Source organism: Mercenaria mercenaria, chromosome 13, assembly GCF_021730395.1.
Source record: "Mercenaria mercenaria strain notata chromosome 13, MADL_Memer_1, whole genome shotgun sequence".
NCBI lineage: Eukaryota > Metazoa > Mollusca > Bivalvia > Venerida > Veneridae > Mercenaria > Mercenaria mercenaria.
Window position 1 is genome coordinate 23432979 of NC_069373.1, and position 9748 is coordinate 23442726.

The following is a 9748-nucleotide window of genomic DNA, read 5'->3' on the forward strand; positions in this document are numbered from 1 at the left end:
AGACCTAGGGACCTGGTTTTTGCGCATGACACTCTGTCTCATGATGATGAACAATTGTGCCAAGTTTCATCAGAATCCCTCCATGCGTGAAGAAGATATGCTCCGGACAAAGTCATTCTTGAATTTGACCTTTGACCTCTAAGTGTGACCTTGACCTTAGACCTAGGGACCTGGTTCTTGCGCATGACACTCCGTCTCATGATGGTGAACAACTGTGCCAAGTTTCATCAAAATCCCTCCATGCATGTAGAAGATATGCTCTGGACAAGGTCTGTGGACGCCACCCGCCCGCCCATCTGCCCGCCAGGGGCGTTCCCATAATACGTCCCATTTTTCAAACGGGCGTATAAAAATGGCAAATCGACGGGAAAAACAGTTAATTGGAGTTGTATTTATTGCACAAACATTTTGTTTTTCAGTGTACACTAATAGAATGTGGTCCAATTGATGGGATACCAATTAATTTGTAAAAAATGTGTGTTTTGTAATAAAACGAATGCGATTACTTTGGAGTCGTACACCTGTTGACTTTCAAAGAACAACTGGCTTTGACGATGAAATGAAATGTAATGCTCATGATGATCATCAAAGACCTTCGACTACCTTGCAAAGAAATCTGAAAATTAATACGTCAAACCGTTATCTATCTATCTATTTATACTACATCACCCCTCTTTACGAGTATTATGTGCAGCTGTGCACCTGTACAAGAAGTTTAAAAGTAGAATGGATAGTAGAATACACAAATAGCTGAACAGCTGAATAGAGCCTTTTAAATCAAATATATTATAAAATAAGAGCTGAAAAACAAACACTAACGTTGTTTAGCTTTGTGCCCGACCTCTCTGTTCTGCTTAACATTATTAAATGATTTTGATTTGCTGCCAAGTAAAATTTTGCCCGAAGTTCAGTTGCATTACCAGACTATCCATCCTCACCAAGCAAACGAATGACGTGACTTATACACACGCCATAACGCCACTTGACAGAACAAATAGGCAACCCGTATCCTCGATGATTTTATTCAATAACACTCCATTCCAGTTGCAACATCTTCCTAGACTGAATTGCAGAAAGCTAAAATCCTGAACAAATGCTAACATGAGTCACTTTCCGTTTCCTCAAGCGTTTCCGTTATAAAAACTTTTATGTAGTAATTGCAAATACAGTATGCATACACTATACATGGCTATATATTTGTACCATGGTCTCACGAGCCTAATAAAAGCCCAGTTTATAATAATAATCTTTTTTTGCAGTTATTCTCAAGAACAAGATGGCGTCGTTTTAAGAAAACATTAAAAAAAGTAGTCCGCCAAGCTTTACAAGTCACTGACCTGAAAAAGCAAAATTATTTGACCCCTTGATTTTTGCCTTTAATTTGCATGAAGGTAGGATAAATATGTATAAATATAATTACATATATATATATTCAAAGAAGTATAAAATACATTTATTTTTATAGCTCTTTGATATATTTTAGACAATTCTGATTAAAAACAAGTGGGGTTTCAGTAATAAGTTCAGTAATTTTCCTTCATGACGTCAGAGTGTAAAAATAGCCGTAATATAGGTCATATTCATGCGCTTTGTTGTAGGTGATCTTATTTATGAGAGGATGTAGAAAGTGGATGCGCTTTGCCGTTTTGCACTAAGAAGTGTCTGGCTTTCATTTTCCCGTCTTAATTCCATTGGAGGCGGAGCTTACGCACTGCCCCAAAAATATTCTGCTCAGTGGGCCAATAAAAAAATTCAGAGCGCATTGTTTTTCAAGGGTGGGTCGGGAGACAGCAAACAAACCTAATTTTACTTTTGGCCTTAGGCCAGGCGTCAAACTGAGCAATATGCGTTCAGAATGTAGGTCACTTCGTCGAAATGTAGAAAAACTTTGTTAAAGCTCAAGAGGCTGCATTGTCTACCTGACTGAAATAAAACTTGGTAAGAATGTTTGTCTTTATAAAACTTAGGCCATGTCTGAAACTTGGTCATAGATCTTAAATTAGATCTAGTTAAGGTCTGAAACTGAAAACTGGATCATTAGGTCAAATCATAGGAACATATCAACACTCCAGATGCTATACTTGTTAACTAATTTAAATGAAATCTGGGCAAAATGTTTATTTTATATGAAATGTAGGTCTGGATTGAAACTAGGACATCTGGAGGTCTGAGAATTCCAGGTCATATCATAGAAATATTTTATAAACACTTTGAAACACATTTTTTAAAATCTGTGTCAGAAAATTTGTCTAAAGTTATGAACTCTAGTTCATATTCAAGCAGACATCCCAACTCTCCCGATCTCGTCGGGTTTCTCATGATTCTGGATGTAAAACCCGATCACCCCGATAAGAAGTCCAAATCTCCTGATTTAAAAAGAAAGCAACGAAATTGTCCACTCCTTAACGCTGATAACGAGAGTGCTGTAAACAACAGTTTTCGGATATTTTCATACGTGTCTACCCCTGTTGATTGTTGTTTATTACATGATATATAACAAAGCCAGGTGTTGATTAATGTGTCTTGCCAATTAAAATGATAAGTGGGTAACACTTTAACCGGTGATTTGATTACGCATAATTATAATAATTAATGTCGGGTCTCAGTGATCTGCACTTGGTTTATAATGTGGTAGTAAATCATTTTTCCTGATGGCTGATTATATCCTGACATGTGAAAAAACCTTCAAATGTTGATTTATTTAATGCACTGCAAAAGTAACATATTTTTTGCTGTATATCCAAATTTATGAAATAGTGCGGTAGTGCTGGGTCAGCATTAAATCTCCCGCATTGAGTGTAAGCACACATTGAATGTACACTGTTATACCTATGTTAAACCTATCCCTAACAGCCAACATTATATTGCCCCTATTCAGAATATAGTACACTCAATATGTGCGTACGTCCAGTAGGGGCGTTTTAATGTTGGTGGGTTATAAGTGCCACCTACTTTGCATGTGAAAGTTGCTTGTGAGGCTTTACGACTTACTTAAACATCCGTGTTGTACACAACTGAAATTGAAATCCAGGCAACAGATATTTAATTTTAATGAATAAAAATCAATCACAATCAAATTTTGATAAGAGAAGAATATATTTGCTTTACCTGTTTCTATAAGTTTTTGAAATCGAAAGTAGATTGTCTGCTCGCTGATTTTTGATAAACATTTGTCTTAAATCATTTTAATAAGAGGTAATGTCATGGTAAATTTAAATATTAGATACTGTCAAAGTCTTTGCATCATCACAATTTGTCAAATACATCCTTTAAACTGGAGATTCGGCAATGTTTATGAAAGTGTATTGGTATCAAGACATTCAATTTTGGATATCCGGCTTTTGATCAGTAATGTAAAAATTCACCTGGGGAGTCTTGTTCCCCACAAAAGAAATATATTATAAGTGCAGGTTTAATTCTCAGTCGAGTTTTGAATTAAGACATAGTGTTAAAAGTGCCACAATTATTAAAGTTAGCAGAGAAGGCTTGTATAACTTACAACATATCAGGACTTTGCGTAATAAATTAACTTAAAATGAACATGTGAAGAGTAATGACTAGTGATATTATAAGTGCAAATAAGATGCTATTATCATTAGCTGCTGCATTGCATGTAATTTTTTTTTTTTTTTTAGGAGTGCTAAAGAGATGTTTTACACTTCACATTGTCTTTAGTACCTATGACGTGTATGTATCAAAGCAATTCCTTTAAAAGTAATCCCATGAACGTAAATATCGCAGTATTAAATCTCCCACTTGAACACATCAATCTCCCACTTTGAAAAGCAAAATCTCCCACTTGGCATTCAGAAAAAGTTGGGATGTATGTTCAAGACTGGGTGGTCTGGGATTAAAAAACTAGGTCAGTAAGCTAACAATGTTGGTCCTTTAGTGACCACTGACAATTTACCAAAACCAGGTTATGGCATTTTACCTTTTTGGATGAAACATGTTTTACAGTGTCAGAGATTGGTTATCTGGGTCATAAAATAGGTTGTAACATGGTGCTCAATCACGTGACTTGTGACATTTCAACTGGGGTATCACCCCAAGCAGAATTCTTAAACAAAACGGTGTTTTTGAAGGTAAAGTTTTTAAAGATATATTTTTGTAAAACGACACCTAGCTGCCTGCAAGTCCTTATATTAATGCGTAATATATGTCCGTGTCTGCTTTAGTTTTGCTGGTAACCTGGACAAATCTCAATGTTTCCACAGCAAGCGTATTTTCAAATGGTATGAAAACCAAACCCAGGCGACTGTTCCTTGATAAATGACAAAACTAGTTGTCACCGCTGCGTTCTCTTTGATATCTAAGATCATTTTGGTAGGATTTTCGCTAAAAAAATGGCGTACTACTTGAGAGATCGCCGAACTCGAAAATGTCCATTCTAAAAGTCCAAAAACTCTCACAGAAAGCGCTATTTAAAATCGCGATTTTCTCGTTCCTCTCGTTGAATGCAATGCCGCAGTTAATGCAGATTACGTTTTTCCCTACCAACGCAATACTTTGTAAAGTTGACTGCACGTGGATAGTGATATTTTCAAGAAAATGTGGATAAGTCAAAAACATGCTCTCACAGCCAGTTACTTTAGACCAATGCTGTCACATCAAGCACAAATCTTTAGCTGACAGTTTAACCACTTTCTACTGTTAATTTTGCCAAGAAGATAAAGCAAAATGATTCTTATTTGACATATAGTCCTTTCCCAATTGGATTCCACATGAATTTAGTTGTATCGAGACAACACTTGAATAATCAAAAGATATGCTCTCACAGCTTTGTTTTAAAAGTCAATGCTGTCGCAACAAGCTTAAAAACGTTGACACACATTTTAACCACTTTTCAAAATAAGATCAAAGGTAAATTATTCTTATTTGACAAACATTCCTCTCTCGCTTCGATTTCACATAAATTTAGTTATTTTAGGAAAGAACTTTGGTAAAACAAGATTTAGCTCTTACAGCTTATTATTAAAAGATCAATGCTCTCACAAATAGCCAAAGTATTAAATAAGCGATTTTGCAGTTCTGATCTCGAAATGTCACACCACTGTAATGTCTCAGCATTTTTCAATTGAAACACAACTGGTTCGTGTACTTTCGTTACTTACACCTAGACATTCTCAGGTGTATATAAGGACGAGAAACAATGCTCTCAAGCATGCTTCTTTAAATACTTCCAATGTCACAATAAGACAAACCAGTATCAACGGTTTAAAAGCTCTTTCTCAGGCAATAAAACAATATTTGACTGTTTTTGGAAAACAAATGGTGACAAAAATATATAGTTCATCTAGTCAACATTTGAGTACATTTGTGTAATTGGTTACAATACGGATTGACTGTATACTTTGTCCGTTCTTCAGCAAAACTTTAAGAGGCGTATATAGAGGACATCTTGTTTGTTTGTTAGGTTCACGCCCGTTTTCGACATTACTTTCAGTTATATCATAGAGGCAGTTCACCTAACCATTGTTCCTGGGAAAGACCAGTACTAGACTCCAAAGTCCTTAAGCAAGTGTTGTCTGTTCAGTAAAATCATGTCCGTTCCATATCTTCTGAACTACTACAAGTATTCAGAAAGAACTTTGCACATATGTTCACCATGTCATTACAATCTGCAGAACGATATGTCTGTGTACCTCCATTCTAGGTCAAGGTCACATTTAGGTGCCAAACGTCAATTCAGATAATATTTTTCGTGCCCGCTCCAAATCTTCTGAACTATTGGAAGCATTTGTCAGAAGTATTCAGAAATAACTTGGCACAAATGTTCACAATGTCAATACAATGTGCAGAGTGAAGTGTCTGAGTACCTCCATTCTAGGCCAAGGTGACATTTAGGTGTCAAAGGTCAAATCAGATCCTATTTTTAGTGTCCTCCATTATCTTCTGAACTACTGGAATTATTTAAAGTTAAGTTGGCACAAATATTCATCATGTCAATGCAATGTGCTAAGCAAAGTGAAAAACGTAACCTGCCTTAAATACGGCATTGCATTCAATGAGAGGAACGAGACAATCGCGATTTAAAATAGTGCTTTCTGTTAGAGCTTTTTGACTTTAGAACGGACATTTTTCGAGTTCGGCGATCTATCCAGAAATACGCCATTTTTTGAGGGAAAATCCTACCAAAATGATCTTAGATATCAAAGAGAACGCAGCGGTGACAACTAGTTGGTCACTTTGGTTTGGTTTTCAAGCCATTTCAAAATACGCTTGCTGTGGAAGCATTGCGGTTTGTCCAGGTTACCAGCAAAACTAAAGCAGACACGTACATATGTTATATCACTGGAGGTACGCATTGATATAAGGACTTGCACCAGCTAGGTGTCATTTTACAAAGATATATCTTTAAAAACTTTACCTTCAAAAACACCGTTTTGTTTACGTATTCTGCTTGGCATGATACCCCAGTTGAAATGTCACAAGTCACGTGATTGTGCACCATGTGTAAGGTTAAATGTAGAGAAAAAATTTATGCCCCTTTAGAGGATGTATTTTCTACCTGATGTACATGAAATCTAGTTTGAGGGAATCAATAGAAGCTGCAGAAATGGGTCACTTTGGCTTAAAATTTAGGTTAATAAGTCAAATCATAAAAATCCATAACATTTAAATCACATTTATTAAACTTTTTCCCAGCCTTCTAGATTGATATCAAACAAAATGATTATGTTACTGTACATGATACAGTCTGTCATGACAATTATTCAAGGTCAGTCAAGGTCAGGTGAACTAAGAGGGCATCATGACCCTCTTGGTGTAAATATAGACTAACCATGTCTTATTTTTACCTTTTCAAGTCTCAAGGAATGAGAGCTCCTGTGTTAGACAAGTACATGCCCAAGACATCTTTGTTCAAAAGCAATAGTCAGAGTAGGATCTCCACATTAAGTAGACCAAGTCTAGGAGAGAACCAAGTTTTGAGAAAAAAAAACAACAGACCCAATATTCAGACATGTAACTTCCAGCAACAGCTTTCAATACAGAAAATGAAACCTGAAGAGAGGGATGAAAGGTAAACTTCACATTTATAAGATTTAGTGAATTCGTTGAAAATTTTTAAATTACATCTGATATTGCTTTGTGTTGAAAACTTTAATTTTGTAATGATTTAATTATTACCTTTCATTTTTCATTCTGAAAGGCAAAATTAAATCTGAAAAAATGGTCCTACCTGGAAAAGTTGCATCAGTGCATGATCTCCATTCTATGACTGGTTATCTGGACAAACCACAGTAAAGTCTACTTCAACATCTATGGACTATCATTCAAAGAAAAAAAGTAAACATCTTTAATTTTTAAACAAGTTTAATTCAAAGACAAATAGAATTTATTGCTGCTGATAATTTACAGTTATGGCATGATCCTGGGAAAAAACATCATTGATGAAAAAAGTATATGTGACCATGACTGAGAAAATGGGTCCAGATGAGGAAATTTGACATTTTCATGTTTTTGCATATTTAGAAAGTATATTCATTCAGAAATAAATCCTGAAAATTTCAGATGAAAATCTTCAAAATTGTCAATTTTATGACAGATTTTGTAACATAGATATTAAAAATGAAAACAGTACATTTCAGTTATCCTTTCTTTCTAGTTTATTTCTCACATACTGGTAATGGCTAACACTTCTGAAATAAATATATCTTTTATTACAATTGCATGATATAAATAAGATCCCTTCTTAATACACAAATGATAATCAATTAAAATCTACAACAATTTCTATAAAAATATTTCTAAAATTGTGTTACCATGGCAACAAATATATTAAAATCCCTTTTCTATGATAAAACTTTAAAAAAAAAAACATGTTCGCTTGAAATAAGGATTTTAAAAAGCAAAATATTTTAAGGCACATGTATCTACAAAAATAAACTGAAAATTTCCCATGAAAATATTAAGAATGTTTGGTTTTATGACAGTTTTTGTAACATGGGTAATAACAACAAGAATAAGATAGATTTGTCATTGTTTCTTCGTAACTTGTCTTTTACATGCTGGTAATAAATGACTACCTTGGAAAAAAAGAACCTTCTATTACTATGAAATTTTATTTTTGTGATGCTTACTTAAAACAGAAAATACAGCTAATTTAAATCTTTCATATTTTCTATGAAAACATTATTCAAATTGCGTTACCATGGCAACATATCCCTTACAGAAGCAAGCCTCTGTGGTGTACATGCTGCGTATTTGCTGTGTATATGCCGCGAACACAGTAGTACGCTAGAGGAGTACATTTTACATACACCGCATGCCGCGTACATGCCGTGTACTATTTCGACGAGTACACAGCATGTACGCAGGAGGTCACTAGTACACTTCAAGTACGCAGCACAGACTCTGAAAATTTAAGGAGTACACTGCATGTACGCAGGAGGGACTTGTACAAGAAAATAGTACACTGCATGTACACCGCAGATACTTTGAAATTTGTGCAGTACACTTCATATACGCGGGAAAGACTTGTACAATTTCTTTTGGCATTTATACTTAGTTTTTTTTTTATAAGTTAAAGTCTGAAGTAAACTTCATATACGTGGGAGGGACTTCATGCAGGAAGGATTTGTACATTTTTTTTTTTTTTGGAAGCAAGAACTTGATTTCCGAGTAACTTTTATCTTAATAGCATAGAATAGTTCAGATTACCGGTATTCTGAACAATAAAAATTTGCCAAACTATTTGCAATGTTCATTTGTGAAGCTTACATCTTAGTGATTTCTGAGCTGCACCTTGCATGCAGTGTAAAAATATATTCTTTTTCATTTTGAATTAATCCTGGAGCTTTCTAACTTGGATAATTGAAAAGCCTTATTTGAACTTCGTTGCATTACATTTTGTAATACATGAAATAATTACCAAGATAATGCCTCAACAGCGCCCGAATGAGAAGAATTAATAGCTCTCACTGTTATTTGAGTACTCTTAAGCAAAACACCACTCTATCATGTTTTATAAAGACTTTAATGCTCATTATGTTAACTCATTAAGGCCTCACCAAATTAAAAAGTTGTTCATCGGATTTGCCGCTCGTATATTTTCAGAACGTTTTTGGCTAATTGCGCTTGCCCCATTGGAAAAAATCAATCCAAAATTTTTTGGTGCGCTACTTTTTACGGACGTAAAAGTGTATAAATGTTTATATAATTCCAGTCCTAGATTGTTCTCAGATGGATTTTAATCAAAATAAATACATACTACGCACACATCGTCTATAATAAATCATAACACTTATATTTAGTTGCATTAAAGTTGTTTCCCCTTGATGCAGTTACGCCATTTTCTTCAAATGTTTACCAAATTACATGCTACAAAAATGGATTTATTTCATTGAAAAGTGGATGGAGAAAAGCATACTAATTTATTTGATAACATCAATCTACATTATTTTGGTAAGGGTAAATACTTATTGATGCATGTCACTTATCTTTTTTCTGTTTTTTTCTGTCCAAATGATCAGCATTTGCATATGAAAGTTGGTGGGGTAAGGAATTTACATTATCACAGTAGTTTCGCCACAAGAGTACACAGCATGTATGCAGCAGGAGTACACAGCATGTACGCCGCAGGACTCGGGCCAGGAGTACACAGCATGTACGCCGCAGGAGTACACAGCATGTACGCCGCAGGAGTACACAGCATGTACACCGCAGGAGTACACAGCATGTACACCGCAGGGGTAGTACACCGCAGGATCATTTGCATGTGAAAAGTGTATGTGCCGCGTACATG

At 35.1% G+C, this 9748-nt stretch overlaps 1 protein-coding gene across 8 annotated transcripts in view; it reads left to right on the plus strand.

Moving 5' to 3' along the window:
- The window catches only part of LOC123529339 (bromodomain-containing protein DDB_G0280777-like), a 272760-nt gene that overhangs the window by 41709 nt on the left and 221303 nt on the right, over positions 1–9748 (plus strand). For 7 of the 8 annotated variants that reach the window (XR_008366691.1, XR_008366692.1, XR_008366693.1 and 4 more), the window contains exon 4: positions 6810–7024. The exons of the other annotated variant lie outside the window; for it this stretch is intronic. Coding sequence is in view for 4 of the 7 variants with exons in the window: in XM_045309646.2 (XP_045165581.2) it covers positions 6810–7024 (215 nt within the window). In the remaining 3 variants the exon portion in view is untranslated. The remainder of the gene's footprint in view (positions 1–6809; positions 7025–9748) is intronic. 8 annotated transcript variants of the gene reach the window in all.